At 38.5% G+C, this 18,492-nt stretch overlaps 1 protein-coding gene across 2 annotated transcripts; it reads right to left on the reverse strand.

The window, feature by feature from the left end:
- Positions 1–349: 349 nt before the first annotated feature.
- Positions 350–10,719, reverse strand: LOC310726844 (uncharacterized protein). 2 transcript variants are annotated; one of them, XM_083542842.1, is made up of 13 exons: positions 10,374–10,719; positions 9,346–9,479; positions 7,329–7,438; positions 4,649–4,717; positions 4,503–4,552; positions 4,282–4,403; positions 4,107–4,194; positions 3,572–3,691; positions 2,464–2,553; positions 2,176–2,226; positions 1,949–2,038; positions 1,563–1,740; positions 350–1,095 (listed from the first exon to the last, which is right to left on the reverse strand). In XM_083542842.1, the coding sequence occupies exons 1-13, from the start codon at positions 10,493–10,495 to the stop codon at positions 895–897; spliced, it is 1,425 nt and encodes a 474-aa protein (XP_083398968.1). In that variant the 5' UTR covers positions 10,496–10,719; the 3' UTR covers positions 350–894. The 2 variants fall into 2 exon arrangements, with proteins under 2 accessions (XP_083398968.1, XP_083398969.1); XM_083542843.1 differs by lacking the exon at positions 2,176–2,226 and having other exon boundaries at positions 10,374–10,717.
- Between the last annotated feature and the right edge of the window lie 7,773 nt (positions 10,720–18,492).

Consider the following 18,492-nt stretch of genomic DNA (forward strand, 5'->3'; position numbering starts at 1 on the left):
ATCCATACATCTATCTCTCCATCCATCTATCTATCTCCATTTGTCTATGTCTATCACAACCTCTCAATCTACCCATGTCTGTCTATCTATCTATCCATTGATCCCCAATTTGTCTATCTATGCCTGTTCACCCATCCATCTCTGTTTATCTGTATTTGTTTCTGTACCTATCCATTTATCTGTCTGTCTCTACCCATCTCTAAATCCATCTGTTGTACGTAAGTGTCTGATTTGATCTCAGTCACGGCTTCATATTCAAACTCTGAATATCTGCTCAAATTTCACATCAAACAAGCATCAAAATAAACATGCGACCCAAAGACAACACAACACAAGATCAGAAAACGTGTTTGACTCAAGCGAGTTTATTTACAGTATAAAAAAAACTCCAACTGCAGGATGGTCACCTACTGAATACGAATTCTAGGAATATAAAGCACTAATCATGTACTTACGTCATGAACTCGTTCTATTTAAAAATGACTTTTACGCCAAATGGGTATCAAAAGAGATGAATGAAAACCTTCAATTGGGGGGGTTGGGGGGGTTTACCCAAAAAAAAAAAATAATAATCTGCAGACAAAGAAAACTCTTGTCCTGTTACCTGTTAGATGAGAAGAGCGATGATGAAGAGGATAAAATATTAGCTGTGACGGAGAGAATGAAGGGAAACGATGCAGAAAAGATTTGAGACGAACACTGAAATTAACAATCCTTTCATTTTTTAGGGCCCCAAAAAAAAAAAAAAAAAGGACGTATTACAAACGCAGGCTACTTTGTGATATTGAACCCGAATCGAAATATTCATGATGAGAACACAGAAAATTCCCGGGGTTACAAAGACGACGCGAGGGCGAATCGGATCGCGCTACTCCTCCACCCGAATCCGTCCGCTCAGTCGCTCACGTCCATGTCCTGCTCTTCGTGGTGTTCCGCTCCGTTCTGCTTGGCCTGCTTGGGCGTGCGCTTGCCGCCATCTGCCTCGCCGTCGCCCTCGTAGCGTGTGGGGGAGGAGCCTGAATAATCCGAATCCTTGGCCTCTCGCTCCTTCTCGCTGTCGTAGCCCTGCTCCTCTTCGTCGTAGTCGCGCATCACCTGCACGGGGTAAAGCAGCGGGTTCGTGTTTATTTCAGCGTCCGCGATCGTTCGTCCCAAACCAGTGGTATTTAAGACTTATTTTTTTAACCCTGATTATGTTATGATTATATATAAAATGATGTGTTATATGATGGAGAATGCACAGTGGATGTAGGGGGCGTGGCCTCAGTAACCCTGCGGTAAGCGTGTGCATGTGATTGATGAAGGTGCAGGTAGAAACTCAAATGAAACTGCATTAAATCTGGTTGTTTTAACCAAAATTACCTGCAAGATTCTTTTCCCCCCAAACTACATTTCAATTCCCTGCGATTAAAAAAATTCCTAATTCATTCCCATGGAAAAGCTTCCAGTGTTGAAAATTTTGGGATCACACCACTTGTAGTGAATATGGACCTATATGAAACTATACGAAAGACGGATGTACGTGTTAAAACGAACTAAAACACGAGAGCTTCGGGAATCACCTTCACGTCTCGTTTCTCGCTATCGGGGGTCCGCTCTCTCTCCTTATCCTTGCTCTTTTTCTTCTTGTTGGAGGAGCGCTCAGACTCGTCACGGCTGCGATCTCGGTCAGACTTCCTGTCCCGCTCACGCTCTTTGTCCTTCTCTCTTTCCCGGTCTCTCTTCTTCTCTTTCTTGTGCCTGTGGGAGGTTTTTATGAAGAGTATAGTATGAAGAATTACATCCTTCAGGCATCACACTTTATGACCACCTGCCTAATATTGTGATGTCATGCCTGATGTATGGTTAAAAAACATCACGAAATCAAAGAATGCCTTTTTTTTTTTTGGGTAACAAATAAAATGGACATCAATCACAAAGACAAAGTTTAGAATTTTGAAAAAATCACCTTCTTGGTGATGGTGTCCTGGATGCTCTTCTTTTGGGGGATCTTTTGGGGGATCTTTTAGGAGATCGGCTGACACTCTTCCTTCGCCTCCTGCGTAAAACAGAACGGACGTGAAGAGGCAGTGGCACAAGTTAGAGCTCTAACAACAACAACAACAATAATAAAACAGATCAAACACATCAAAGCATTCTAGAAACATTAAAAAGGTCTAAGTGCAGTATTCAGACCGGTTTACGTGTTGAGGTGTTGGATGATGTTCCCGTGGTCTACAGACACCTCTAAACACAATGAGAAAATGATCCAATCTGATGATTTGGTAGAGCTTTTAAAATGTCAGTTTTGCTTCAGCAATACAAAAATCTCATGCACTGATCAATCAATACATGCACTTAGAATAAAGCACAGATGAATGGATTGATTAACGGAGAGATGGGTTTGGTGGATTTGAGTTTAAAACTAAGCATGGTGGTTTTCAGCTGGACAATGGGAAAGATGGTTATGGTTAAAACATTTACCGGCTTGTGCTTCTAGATCTCCTGGCGGTGCTGTAGCTCTTTGGAGGTGTTTTAGAACGTTTCTTGACTTTCTCCTCTTTCTTTCTATCCCTGAGAATGAGAGAGAAGGTTTTGTTTTGGTCTGCGTTGTTCTTTCTATACCCGACTTTACTATGCTCGTTAGCGTGAGGATCTCCCTCTTGATTTTGACCTCAAGGTGTTGTGCAACAAAGTATACAGAATTTAAGAATGAAATTGAATAACAAAGCCGATTGGCTGTTGCACGTTGCTCTCATTTGCAGTCGGAACACATCGGATTATAATAGGACAAGCGAATGAAAGATCGACAGCACAGAAACTAAAACCGCAACCCACTATGATGAGCGGTGAAAGTTTCCAACGAACAGGTACATGGACATCGAAAACATTTTAGACACGCTGCAGAAACCCAGTTTATTCCCATACATTCCTGGAATTTTGCAACCCTGAATGTGCCATCATTTATCAGGTTTTATATTTTTTTCCAATACAATTTATAGCATTTCCTGACGATATAATCGTGAATATTGTGAGAACTATTCAAATCCCATTCATTATTTATAAAATTACACTAATATGTAGTCTCAGGGCATGTTACCTAGCAACAATAATAAATGTATTGAATGAAAAAGCCTACATTCACCATCTGGCAAAATAAATGACACATACTGCAGCCTGCCATTCAAACTAAAAAATAAAATAAAAGCATTTTTAATATAATCAGAGGGAAATTATTTCGGGTTAAATCACAAATATTATATTATTCGATACACTGGGGTTACACTTGCATGAGTCAATTGCTGCTACATGCCGCTGTTAGCTCGGTCGTCTGTATTCCAGATTATTGACCGGCCGTGAAATACAGACGAGCGTTTAATACCCCGATACTGGTAATCTTTCTGCATAAACAGTTTGCTGACACGTAGCAGATTATACACCATCAGAGCAACTGAAGCTAAAGCTCAGTCCGCATGCTACTGGAACAGCAATGAGAAAACCATGTTTGGATTAGGTCGTAGCACGTGATGACTAAAGCGTTCCGTTAGTAAAATACGGACGAAACCGCGGCAGCGCCGACGCACTCACTCACCTAGATTTGCTGGCGGAGCGGCGGCCGCGGTCTCTGGAGCGAGATCTCCTCCTCCTAGGGCTTCGGGAACGCCTGCGGCTCCGGGACCGGGAGCGTCTCCGAGACCTGCTGTTCGACCTCCTATGGATCACAAGTCTTAGATGTAAGAGGACTGGTCCACATGTAGCCCTAATATACACTCACTGTATATTCGTATATGTTATTAGTAAATATAGTATTAGTAAATGTTTTACATATTCATATTTTTAATAACTACATACAATTACAATGATAAAATAATTAAAAAAATAACCCTTAGGTATTTGCCCCCTAAACCTAATAACTGGTTGGGACACCCTCAGCAGCAACAACTGCAATCCAGTGTTTACGAGAACTTGCACTAAGTCTGTAGTTCACACAGGGTCATGTAGTTTTGGATTTTGTTTTCCCTCAATAATAAAAACTTTCATTTAAAAACTGCATGTTGTGTTCACTGTGTTATCTTTTACTAATATTTAAATTGGTATTCCAACACTACATTGTTTTGGGTCTGTACCTGTGTCGGGAGCGAGAGCGGGATCTCCTGCGCCTGGATCTAGACCTGGACTTGGAGCGGGAATGTTTGCGCTTGCTGTCTTTTTTACCTGCAAAATAACGAGATTGTGAGTTCTGAGGTTTGTAAATTTCACCAGACCAGAAAATGAGACGCGGTTTCGAAATGATCTACTCACTGCTGGGTTCGATCGCAGCCGAGATGAGGGACTGCGCCTCTCTGACTCGCTTCATGGCTTCCTCGATCTCCTTGTTGGAAGCGTCCGCTTTGAGACCCATGCTCGCCGCCATCGGGTTCATCCTGCAAGACAACGGATTTGAAATAAAGGCCATAAATGACACTAAGACTCGTGCAGGTGTTACTCAGTGGATTGAGATCAAAGGAGCTTTTGGGACTTACTTTGGATCCACGGAGGTCATCAGCTTCAAAATCTGATCAGCAGAGAGTGCCTAAAAGAGTACAAAATCTCAGTCATGCAGCAAAAGAAAAGGAAAGAATAATCAAGTGAAAAGAACAAACAGAAAACTAAAGCCATGAGGATTCACCTGGGGGTTCATGCCAGCACCGGGCAGCATGGTGGGACCACCAAGAGCACCTAGAACACCTCCACCCATCTAGAACATACACAGGGGTTTCTTTAGGGTTTCACAAAATCATTAAGGTATTCAGGGTCTCTAGACATTTTTCAATTTAAAATTCGATACTTTCCCAGACTGAAATATGCCGATTTCCCCACACCGTAACACCTGAAATAATGTTTTTGATTTATGTCAACAGATCTGCATCACACCTATGGATTGTTCATGAACTCTTAATTTTATATTTTAGAAAAATAAAGTTTTTCTCCCCATACTAATCACATTTCACCAGTCACATACAGATTCATACAGAGTACAAATAGTGAAAATATATATACAGTGAGGAAAATAAGTATCTGAACACCCTGCTATTTTGCAAGTTCTCCCACTTAGAAATCATGGAGGGGTCTGAAATTGTCATCGTAGGTGCATGTCCACTGTGAGAGACATAATCTAAAAAAAAAAATTCAGAAATCACAATATATGATTTTTAAACTATTTATTTGTATGATACAGCTGCAAATAAGTATTTGAACACCTGTCTATCAGCTAGAATTCTGACCCTCAAAGACCTGTTAGTCTGCCTTTAAAATGTCCACCTCCACTACATTTATTATCCTAAATTAGATGCACCTGTTTGAGGTCGTTAGCTGCATAAAGACACCTGTCCACCACATACAATCAGTAAGAATCCAACTACTAACATGGCCAAGACCAAAGAGCTGTCCAAAGACACTAGAGACAAAATTGTACACCTCCACAAGGCTGGAAAGGGCTACGGGGAAATTGCCAAGCAGCTTGGTGAAAAAAGGTCCACTGTTGGAGCAATCATTAGAAAATGGAAGAAGCTAAACATGACTGTCAATCTCCCTCGGACTGGAGCTCCATGAAAGATCTCACCTCGTGGGGTCTCAATGATCCTAAGGAAGGTGAGAAATCAGCCCAGAACTACACGGGAGGAGCTGGTCAATGACCTGAAAAGAGCTGGGACCACCGTTTCCAAGGTTACTGTTGGTGATACACTAAGACGTCATGGTTTGAAATCATGCATAGCACGGAAGGTTCCCCTGCTTAAACCAGCACATGTCCAGGCATGTCTTAAGTTTGCCAATGACCATTTGGATGATCCAGAGGAGTCATGGGAGAAAGTCATGTGGTCAGATGAGACCAAAATAGAACTTTTGGGTCATAATTCCACTAAACGTGTTTGGAGGAAGAAGAATGATGAGTACCATCCCAAGAACACCATCCCTTACTGTGAAGCATGGGGGTGGTAGCATCATACTTTGGGGGTGTTTTTCTGCACATGGGACAGGGCGACTGCACTGTATTAAGGAGAGGATGACCGGGGCCATGTATTGCGAGATTTTGGGGAACAACCTCCTTCCCTCAGTTAGAGCATTGAAGATGGGTCGAGGCTGGGTCTTCCAACATGACAATGACCCGAAGCACATAGCCAGGATAACCAAGGAGTGGCTCTGTAAGAAGCATATCAAGGTTCTGGCGTGGCCTAGCCAGTCTCCTAAACCCAATAGAGAATCTTTGGAGGAAGCTCAAACTCCGTGTTTCTCAGCGACAGGCCAGAAACCTGACTGATCTAGAGAAGATCTGTGTGGAGGAGTGGGCCAAAATCCCTCCTGCAGTGTGTGTAAACCTGGTGAAAAACTACAGGAAACGTTTGACCTCTGTAATTGCAAACAAAGGCTCCTGTACCAAATATTAACATTGACTTTCTCAGGTGTTCAAATACTTATTTGCACCTGTATCATACAAATAAATAGTTAAAAAATCATACATTGTGATTTCTGGATTTTTTTTTTTTAGATTATGTCTCTCACAGTGGACATGCACCTACGATGACAATTTCAGACCCCTCCATGATTTATAAGTGGGAGAACTTGCAAAATAGTAGGGTGTTCAAATATTTATTTTCCTCACTGTATATATATATATATATATATATATATATATATATATATATATATATATATATATATATATATATATATATATATAATAAATAATATAAAAATTATAACGAAGTACAAAAATAAAGGAAAAAAACGATTCCTAGAGAATTTCGAATACAAAAAAAAAAAGCAGAGGAAAAACACTTTGTTTAGTCCACACACACTGAGCACTGCGTTTCCCCACGGACCATTATCACTGATGCACCACCTGCTAAACTGAATGGTTAAAGCAAGAGATGCTGCAGAATAAAAATATTTTGTTTATATTTGCATTTTGGTGTATGGGTTTTGCAATTTTTCCCCGCTAAAAAAACAAAAAAAATCGAATGAGGTAAATTTTAAGAGGCCCGTCGTATTTTCTCTCAGATATGAAGTATTTTTCATTATTAAACAAAAAGCATTTCTTATCCGATTAATCGGCGGAAAAATTTGATTGCTAAACTAATTGATAGCTGCAGCCCTCAACAAAATTAAAAGAATACTCCAAACTTAATTCCATAATGCATAGGAACCTGTGTATTGTATAAAAGGTGAATGATGCAATCAATTTCCTAATTGAAGTTTGATTGATGTTTTGTAGATCAAAAAAAAAAAAAAAAAAACCATACATGTAGAATATAAAACAGTACAGTCGGAAAAAAAAAATTACACAGGATTAGAAATCTTTTGGTCCCTACCGATGCAAGAGGGTTGGGCGTGGGCAGCAGTCCTCCACCAGGAAGAAGACCGGCGACGGCGTTGGCAGGCGCCATCAGCGACAGAGCTTTCGACTCGTCCGGGATCACACCTTCAGGATCAAGAAAGCACGAGTTAAAAACCCGACAGAGACTCGAGTTCAAGAAGGGGTGAGAGAGAGAGAGAGAGAGAGAGAAAGAAAGAGAGACACAGATTTTCACATCAATTCAATCGCCTCCAAATGTCATTACCACCTGCATTTTTTCTCACTAGGTATCCTGTTTATTTATTTATTTATTTTTTGTTGTCCAAGTCACTTAGAATCTAAGATGGGGAAATTTCATTTTGAAAATGAAAAAAAAAATAAAAAACAACACTACTGCAGGTAATACTGCCAAGATGTGATCACCTGGACGCGTGTTATTTAAGTCATGAACCAAACGTGAGCGAGCACAGTGGCTTCTCCTGGTGATGTGCTTTCAACGTTTCATATAGACGTTTTATGAACAAGCGACTCACGTTGGCAGCTTCGCTAAAAGCACACAGAGAAAGATCGAGATACACAACACAAAAACACTTTCAGAGATTGTGGCGATGAACAATACATCAAAGTATTTTTTTGCTTTACTGAAGAAAAAAAAAGACTTTACGACTACACATTCAATTGCACGTGACGTTTTTTTTTTCCTGGGCTTTTGGCTGGAGACTTGTCCTTACCTGGTGTCTCACAGGAACGCTAGGCTAACCATAGCGCACATCACACAACAACAAGAAACGCAAATGCTCAGAGATTTTAAAAACACTTCAGGTCCCAACATCGAGCCTGAAATGGAGCGTGTGCACTCTACGGGATGATTTCACAATTTTCTCATTGCACATGTATGGAGCTTGTAGAGGAAACATCTTGACAAAAGAGAACACATTTTTTTAAAAAACAAAGAAAACATGAACAAGCACATTTTTGTTTGTTTTGTTTTAAAAGATTGCTGCAGGAGACAAAACTGCAGGGCTGTATTTTCGATTTTCGGGGCACGGCCTGGTAAACAGGGCTGGCAGAGCCAGGAAAAAGAACTGTAAAACACAACAACAAAAACAAGAGACCACTGTTAAGAGAGGAAAGTAAAAATCACACCCGTCTTTTTTTTTTCTTTTCACACACACATACACACGAGTCGACAAACCAGTGAAAATGCTATTGCATTCATTTACGTAGGCTGTAACCTCTATTCCTGAGAGAACCCAATCCTATGTGTAGATGTGATATGAAAGAGAGAGAAAAATAAATAAATAAAAAAATCTTAATATTTGGTACAATGTGGATCAAAAACCATAATACGGTGAATAAAAAAAAAAGTTTGACACAACCACAATGTTTGACGTTTTTAAGTGGCATGTAGGCAAAACAACGCACAATGAACATAACTTCTATACCTTCTAGAAATAGACAAGATAGACAGACAGAGAGAGAAAAACAAGAGAGGAGAAAAAGGAGGGGGGGTGGTGGTGGGGGGCGAAAAAGGTGTGGCGGCTGGCGTTTTGAAATTGCCTACAGTCGCCTGTTGGCATGGAGAGGACCACGTTCAGCCTTCGAGGGAGGGGGGGCTCTGCGTTTGCCTTCTCCACTACAAAAACCACACACAAACAAACAAGAGAACATTTTTAATAGGAGACAGTCTAATATGACGAACTGGTGGAGGAGGAGGAGGAGGTGGTGGTGGTGGGGACACTGGGGGGACGAACGAGTAAACATGAGCAAGATAATGAATATGTACGCATTACGTCCCCCCCCTTTCTTTGTACCGTCGTACGTGTTAGTGTTTGGACACGTCCTATTTAAAGCCCCTGTGTATATGATTGAGCATGCTGTTCTCTCTCTTTACTCATATATACACCTTTATCCCTATAATGTAGAGAGTTCATCTCCAATCGGTTCGAAACGTTTTCCGGCGGATTTTCACGCCACGCCGTAATCGCCAAAAGGAAACCACGTGACCGGGCGAACACCAGGGAGGTACCAACCTTCTGCGTAGGGCACAACTATAAGAGCCCTGTCCACAAACACTGTGTTTGTGAGGTGCTGGGAAACGCCGACCGACTCCTGCTCGCTAAACCTCACGAAGCACACGCGCGACGTCACCGGCATGGTGGAGTCACTGCGGGAATCAGATATTAAACACAACAATCAGACATTTTTATCATCATATTAACAACAATACACAGATGTTACAGTTTCCTCAGTAGATACGGTTAAAAAACTATTTCCTGGACTTGTAATGAAAAGATTACAAGTAGATAGATAGATGGATGGACTTTTCATCCCATGTTGTGGGAGTCCATCCATCTGGCTTACTAACATTGTATACAACTTAAAGACCATGCATTTATAAAGTCGTTTTTTCCCTCGAATTATTAGTCATGAAATGTCCACAAATACCAGAAATCGTCCTATATATATATATATATATATATATATATATATATATATATATATATATATATATATTTTTTTTTTTTTTTTTTTTTTTATAATAATTTCATTCAACACCAAATCAGAAAATTGTGTATTTAAAAGCATGTATTTAAATTGAACCAATACATAATATAGAGTATAATGTTTTGGGGTTTGCAATAGTGTTTAACAATAATTAATACTTAATTAATAATGATAATAATAATAATAATAAATGACTAGCATTCGCGTGAACCTTGCTAACCAAAACAAAAACACACCTACCGTAAGCAATGATTTAATGATAAATTAATAGAGTTTTGTAAAAAATTAAAAAAAAATTGCTGACAAGAACCGGTGTGTTTGAGTATTTTGTTTCACTCTGAAAGGAAACGCGAATAAGAACGCATGCTAGGAGATTAGCATGCTAGTCATTAGGCTAACCTATGCTAAGCTAACAGTGCTGAAAAGCGCGGCCTACTCCTGCACGCCTCACAGCGCCGCCGCGATACACCGAACAACCCACTGGTTATCGGACGATATGTTTCTTATAAGAAGCGTATTATTTTTTTCCTCTTTCTCCGTCTTTTGTACTCACTCAGGAGGGAACAGTTTGAGCTCCTCGACGGTTCCCAGAAAGCCGAACAGAGTGCGCATCTGCTCCGAAGTGGTGCTCGGGGACACGTTGGTCACCTGCACGACGTTCGTCCCGGAGCTCATCTTCAAGGGAAAAACAGAAAAATGATCACAAAAGCCGAACACTGGATGATCCTACAACCGCTTCAGGAAGGCGGCGGAACACCGGGGGGAAGCCAGAGACGACGCTTTCTTTCTCAGACCGGCCCGATCCTCCTCCTCCTCCTGCTGCTGCTGCTGCTCCTCCACCGCGCTGCCGCTGCTGCAGGACGGAGCGCGTCCACTTCCGCCTGACTGCTGAACACCGGAAGCGGCCCTCACACACGCGTGCCGGAAATGTGACACCAGGAAGGGGCGCGCGCATTAAAAAAAAAAGTTGTTGTTATTAGTAGTAGTAGTAGTAGTAGTTTTGTCAATCGATTCAAACATTTAATCGCGATTAATCGCACATTTTCATCTGTTCTATATGTCCCTTAAACGAATACTTTTCAAATGTTTTCATACTCTAAGCAACATGGACGAATATGGATGCTTTATGCAAATGCATGTTTATTATTAGTGAAACCATATTCAACATAAAGCATGAAGATATAAAATATCCGTGTAAACGTCAGAACGTAATTACAGTGTTTTAAATCCCGTAAATCATCAGGACTCCGAATCACAGTTTCACAATTTAATCAGAAAGCTTGTGTGCAGGTTAATAATCGATGCAGACATGTAAACGGCATCGACTGAAATAAATCGAGGAAACAAACCGAGTATCATCTATTTTAACTGGTGATAAATCGATTATTATGCGTATTCATACCTAAATTTAATCACATGCAATCATTTTTACGCACGGAACATAGTTCAAATCCGAGTTTCCTCAGGAACGTATTAAGTGCCGAACCTCAAGTTTGTTTAGTCTACGCCTCGCACTGTGAGCATTTTTTATTAATGTTTGTAACTTTAAAACAATTGCAAGAAAGATTTGTTTTGCGTATGCTTGAAAACGCTAAAGAATCAATGGTGCTAGTTTTAGCCGCTAACCAGGAAGTGTCTAACGCTAGCGCTTTGGATTCAATAAAAATTTTTTTCACAAATATAGTTATATACAGGATACAACATGCAGTGAAATGAAAAGTAAAAAAAAATGAAAAATCTTAAATCTTGAATCAATTTTCATGATTTTTAGCGTTTTCAAGCATATGCAAAACAAGTTTTCTTTTCAAATTAAATAAATTAATTTGAATTTATTTAATTTACATAATTTAAATTACAATATTTTTAATTTATAACATTTTACTTAATTAATTTAATTTGTGCCAATTTCATTGATTACATAATTTAATCAATATAATAAAAAAGTGCATTGCATTAATTTAATTTTTTTTTTATAAAAATATTATAAAATACTGTTTTATATATTATTTAACCAGACAGGCCTTTTATTTGAATAAAAAAAATTTAATAAAAAAAAATTATAAAATTATTTTTTTTCATTCATTTTTCTAAAATTATAAATTTTTTTAATGATAATTTTTAAAAAGTGTTTTAATTATTCAAAATGATTAGAATTAAAATGTTTCATAAATGTAAACTGTTAAAATTTTGATGATCAAAAATATTAATACTAATAATAAACCATGTCCATAAAAAATTAAAAGCAATTTTATGTTTTGCGCTTCTTCCCCCCAAACCGTACAGAAATTGAATCACACCGTGACTTAAAAACCGAGGTACGTACCAAACCGTGAATTTTGTGTATCGTATTGATTATTATCCATTATAACTGATGATAAATTATTTATTAATTATAATAACTGATCTTTTCTTCTTTCTGCTGCTCCCATTAGGACCACAGCGAATCAGTGGAAGCAGAGAGATGTTTAGGAGAGATGCAGTGGAGTTTTTAATGAGGATGTTCAACAAGATTTTTGATTGAGATTTGCAGACCTGCAGTAACTACAGGGGAATAAAGTTGATCAGTCACACCATAAAGTTATGGGAAAGAGTAGTGGAAGCCAGGCTGAGAGAAGAGGTGACTATCTGTGAGCAACAGTATGGTTTCATGCCGAGAAAGAGCACCACAGATGCATTATTTGCTTTGTGGATGTTAATGGAGAAGTATAGAGAAGGTCAGAAGGAGTTGCATAGTGTATTTGTGGATTTAGAGAAAGCGAACGACAGTGTGGAGAGAGGAGTTGTGGTACTGTATGAGGAAGTCAGGTATGTCAGAGAAGTATGTGAGGGTAGTGCAGGACATGTATGAGGACAGTGTGACAGCAGTGAAGTGTGCAGTAGGAACGACAGACTGGTTCAAGGTGAAAGTTGGACTGCATCAAGGATCGGCCCTGAGCCCTTTTCTGTTTGCAGTGGTGATGGACAGGTTGACGGACGAGGTCAGACAGGAGTGTCCATGGACTATGATGTTTGCGGATGATATTGTGATTTGTGGTGAGAGTAGGGAGCAGGTTGAGAAGAGTCTGGAGAGGTGGAGGTATGTGCTGGAGAGAAGGGGAATGAGAGTCAGTAGGAGTAAGACAGAGTACATGTGTGTGAATGAGAGGGAGGGCAGTGGAGTGGTGCAGTTGCAGGGAGAAGAGGTGGAGAAGGTGGAGGAGTTCAGGTACCTGGGGTCAACAGTGCAAAGTAATGGAGAGTGTGTTAGAGAAGTGAAGAAAAGAGTGCAGGCAGGGTGGAGTGGGTGGAGAAGAGTGATAGCAGGAGTGATTTGTGATAGAAGTGTATCTGCAAGAGTGAAAGGGAAAGTTTATAGGACTGTGGTGAGACCTGAGATGTTGTATGGTTTAGAGACAGTTGCATTAACTAAAGACAGGAGGTGGAGCTGGAGGTAGCAGAGCTGAAGATGTTGAGGTTTTCGTTGGGAGTGACGAGGATGGACAGGATTAGAAATGAGTTCATTAGAGGGACAGCGCATGTAGGACGTTTTGGTGACAAGGTGAGGGAGGCGAGATTGAGATGGTTTGGACATGTGTAGAAGAGGGACATGGGGTATATCAGTAGGAGAATGCTGAGGATGGAGACACCAGGAAGGAGGAAAAGAGGAAGACCAAGGAGGAAGTTCATGGATGTGGTGAGGGAAGACATGCAGGTAGTTGGGTTGAAAGAGGCAGATGTAGAGGACAGAGGGGTATGGAGACGGATGATCCGCTGTGGAGACCCCTAATGGGAGGAACCGAAAAAAGAAGAAGAAGAAGAAGAAGAATGATTATTACCTATTATATATGAAGGTAAATCATTATAATCGATTATAACGGATAATAAATTGTTATATATAATCATTTACAATAAAACTATTGTCTATCATAATCGTTATTGTTTATAGCTGATAAAAACGTATTTTCCTTTATAACTGATGATACTGATTTTCATTAAAAATAACTAAATATAACTAAATGATCAATTAAATATTATCTATTATAACTGATGAGATGATAAATTGATTATTATCTATTATCAATAAATAAATTATTATGATTTATTACCAACAACAAATCAATTATCACCTATTCAAATCGATGATAAATTGATTATCGATTAGAACACCAATACATAAAGTATTATTGAATATAACTGGAGATAAATTGATTATTCTATATAAAAACTGACAATCAATAGTTCAGTCGCTCTGGATAAGGGCATGTGCCAAATGCTGTAAATATAAATGTAAATAACCAACAATAAATCAATAATAACTGATTGATTGTTATCTATTATAACTGATGACCAATTGATGATCAATTGTTAAACAAAATCAATGATAAACAAATGATCAATTATTATTTAACATTATCTAATATGACCAACAATGCATTTATTTTTATCTATTATAACTGACAATAATCTACTGTTATATATCATAACCAACAATTATATCAATTAAAACTTTTGTTATCCGTCCATCCCTCCATCCATCAATCCATCTATTTATGTAAACATCAGTATCAGCCTGGTCTTCAGCTACTGTAGCCAATTTGCCTCATGTTTCAGTGTGATGAGATGCTTTTCTGCTAAAATACATACATGCATGTACAGTATATACAGTATAGCTAAAAAAACATCATTAAATAATTCACTTTATACAATATTACAATAGAAATAAACCCCAAATTATATCCATGTAATGTAACAATATCCAACAGAAATTGTAATAATAAGCATAAATTACTTGATATAAATAATAATAATAATTTAAAAAAATGGTTCGATACAATCCTTTGTAGTAACAAGCATTATATATACATTACTGGGAAAGACCCTGACCCCCACTCCCACCCCTTCTTCCCTGTTAGCCCCTACATAGAATAGAAATCTGTTCAGGAATGTTAAACAGAGCAGAGCCTTATTTAATAAGCTCGAACAACAGAGGCCCCGATGGTTGGAAGACTTCGTTTCACTGCCTCGTGTGGTTGCATAACTAAAAAAAACCCAGAGAAAAAGGTATTTGTTTGAAGAAAGGGAAGATTATTTGACACGTTTCTGCTTCGATATCGGTCAGTGATATGAAGCAGCAATAATGACAAAAGCTATACGATCAGAACAGCATTAAACGAAAAACGTGTTTATTTCATGTATTTCATTTCATTTCCATCGGGGTGGTGTTTTTATCCCTCCATTTTTTAACAGCAGGAAGTTTGGTTAAAAAATCGTTGCAAATTTATTACAGATAAAAAAATTTTTTTTTAAAGTCACGTATATGTATGTATTCACAGCTTTTGCCATGACACTCAAAATTAAGCTCAGGTGCATCCTATTTCCACTGATCATCCTTGAGAAGTTTCTACAACTTGATTGGAGTCCACCTGTGGTAAATTCAGTAGATTGGACATGATTTGGAAAAGCACCCACTTGTCTATAGAAGGTCCCACAGTTAACAGGGAGGCTATGAATTGTCTTGTCTGTAGCCCTCCAAGACAGGTTTGTATCGAGACACAGATCTCACAGATTTTTGCAGCATTGAAGGTCCCGATGAGCACAGTGCTCTCCATCTTTATCAAGTTTGGAACCACAAGGACTATTCCTACTGCAGGACACCCAGCCAAACTGAGCGAGTCAGAGCGGTGACCAGATCCCAATGGTCACTCTGAAAGAGCTCCAGTGTTTCTCTTAGGAGAGAGAAGAACCTACCAGAAGATCTCTGCAGCACTCCACCAAGCAGGCCTGTATGGTAGATTGGCCAGATGGAAGCCAATCCTCAGTAAAAGGCACATTACAGTCCGATCGAGGGAAAGATGAATGCAGCAATGTTCAAAGACATTCTTGATGAAAACCTGCTCCAGAGCTCTCTGGACCTCAGACTTCGGTGACGGTTCATCGTCCAACATGACAACGACCTTCAGCACACAGCTAAGAGAACAAAGGAGTGGCTATGGGATGACTCTGTGAATGTCCTTGAGTGACCCAGCCAGAGCCCAGACTTGAACCCGGTTGAACATCTCCAGAGAGATCTAAAAATGGCTGTGCACTGACGCACCCCATCCAATCTGATGCACCTTGAGAAGTTCTGCCCCTTTTATCCATATAACCATTTAACTATCTATTCATTTAAACATCATCCATCCATCCATCCATCTATTTAACCATTCATTTAACCAATTGTTTACTCATTCAGTTATTTAAACTCTACCCATCTGTTTTCCCATTCAATCCTTTAACGATCAATCTATTCATTAATCCATCCATTTATTAATATAAACGTTTAAGCCTTTTAATCATTCAACCATTCAACCTCTCCATTTAACCATATTAATCTATCCATCCATTCCTTTAATGCCATCTAACCTCTTAGTTTAAACATATATCCATGTAACCATCTATCCAATTATCTATCCACTCAACCTTTATTCAACATCCATCTGTTCAATCAGTTAACTATTTTACTATCCATCCATCCATCCATCCATCCATCCATCCATCCATCCATCCATCCTTTTATCCATATAACCATTTAACAATCCATTCATTTAAACATCATCCATACGTCCATCTATACTTTTATCCACATAAACATTTAATTATCCATTTCATATAATCATCCATTCATCCGTCCATTCATCCGTCCATTCATCCGTCCATCCATCCATCCATCCATCCATCCATCCATCCATCCATCCATCTATCCATCCATTTATTCAACCTATAGTATTATCCATATAAAAATTTAACTATACTTTTCATATAATCATCCATTCACCCATCCATCCATCCATCCATCCATCTATCCATCCATTTATTCAACCTATAGTATTATCCATATAAAAATGTAACTATACTTTTCATATAATCATCCATTCACCCATCCATCCATCCATCTATCCATCCATCCATCCATCCATCCATCCATGCATGCATATATACATTCACATACACAAAAATATGCAACAATTCCACCATCTATCCATCCACACCTGACAGTTGTGTGTTGTGAGTCAGTAAACTTAATTATCCAAAGATTTTCCAGTCAGATCTGATGCACATTTAATTTTAATGAAAGTGCAGATATTCTTTCCCTGATTTTGATTGACAACTATCATGAAATGAAAGATGTAATTATCATCTGAATAACAGAAATCATCTCTATGAAATCTAGTAGATGGGGAGTTGAGTTTTGTTCCCACGAGGATAAAAACAACAATAATCCCTCATAAGAACTGTGACCACTTTCAGGACAAAAGATTGCTGTTGTTCTTAAACATGTTTTTTTCTGTAAAATTAAAGATGGAAGGCAATATATATATATAATTTATACCAAAGTTTAATATGATGGTGTAATAATATAATTTCTGACTGTCTATGAGTAGCACATTTCATAGTAAATGTTATTCATTTAGAAATATTTAACTTTTTATAGTAATTACATTGATGTTGTTATATAAAAATGTGTTTTATGAGTGTTGCATCATCAGTCAGCTACAATGTTAATAAAAAACATTCATAAAGCAACCTTCAGAAATATACTATGAAAGTAAAACACTGAAGTTCATGTTTTGAAGTGATGTTACATGCAGGGTTATAATCTACAGAACACTCTATTATTGTGTTTTAATATGTACAGTGCTCACTAGCTATATGACAAAACTTATAATTATTAAAAAAGAAAAATATTTTAAAAAGGTGTTATTTGTGAATTCAGTAACCTGTATTTAAAATCATTATTGAGCTTTAACTCAAACCCAGAAATGTTACAATTGTGCTCTCTGTAAGCGGGACATAAGGAACTAGAAGGAAATTTGGAAATGAGTAAAAATTCAATTAATCAAGATCTATCTATCTATCTATCTATCTATCTATCTATCTATCTATCTATCTATCTATCTATCTATCTATCTATCATCCGTCTGTCTGTCTGTCTGTCTGTCTGTCTGTCTGTCTGTCTGTCTGTCTGTCGATCTATCTTTCTTTCTTTCTTTCTTTCTTTCTTTCTTTCTTTCTTTCTTTCTTTCTTTCTTTCTTTCTTTCTTTCTTTCTTTCTTTCTTTCTTTCTCTATCGATCTATCGATCTATCGATCTATCTATCTATCTATCATCCGTCTGTCTGTCTGTCTCTGTCTGTCTGTCTGTCTGTCTGTCTGTCTGTCTGTCTGTCTGTCTGTCTGTCTGTCTGTCAGGCCCTTTCCCTCTCTCTCTCTCTCTCTCTCTCTCTCTCTCTCTCTCTCTCTCTGTCTCTCTGTCTCTATCTATTTATATTTTGCATGTCTGTCTGTCTTTCTGTTACTGTCTGGCTAATGGGAAATTTATTTTTCTGAATATAAAATGAATAAATTAAGCAAAAACGTGGTCTTTTAAGCCGTAAGAAAAACTTTTAATTAGGTGTGTGTGTGTGTGTGTGTGTGATATTAGCTTGTTTTGTAACCCAGTCTTGTGTTTGTTTCTTTATCCCCACGCCTTTTAACAGCCCTGAGAACTATAGATCCTTTGGGCAGCAAATCCTCTTTGACATCACAGTGTATTGTGCCCAGGAGCTCAAGATCCCGATACAAAGAAACTGTTGTTCCATCAACTTAGTAATTAGTCTGAGTTAGCCGAAGCGTAGCTTGTGAAAAGGAGGGGCAGTTATAAAGGGTTTTGCGTTT

Source organism: Silurus aristotelis, assembly GCF_946808225.1.
Source record: "Silurus aristotelis genome assembly, chromosome: 5".
Lineage (NCBI taxonomy): Eukaryota > Metazoa > Chordata > Actinopteri > Siluriformes > Siluridae > Silurus > Silurus aristotelis.

Bases quoted from the DNA above. Each gene is read 5' to 3' on its own strand.
- LOC310726844 (XM_083542842.1), bottom strand. From the start codon at position 10,495: ATGAGCTCCGGGACGAACGTCGTGCAGGTGACCAACGTGTCCCCGAGC. The intron at 4,718-7,328 runs GTAGGGACCAAA...TGTATGTTCTAG, and splicing joins CGCCCAACCCTCTTGCATCG to ATGGGTGGAGGTGTTCTAGG. The intron at 2,039-2,175 runs GTCTGAATACTG...TGTTTTACGCAG, and splicing joins ACACCTCAACACGTAAACCG to GAGGCGAAGGAAGAGTGTCA.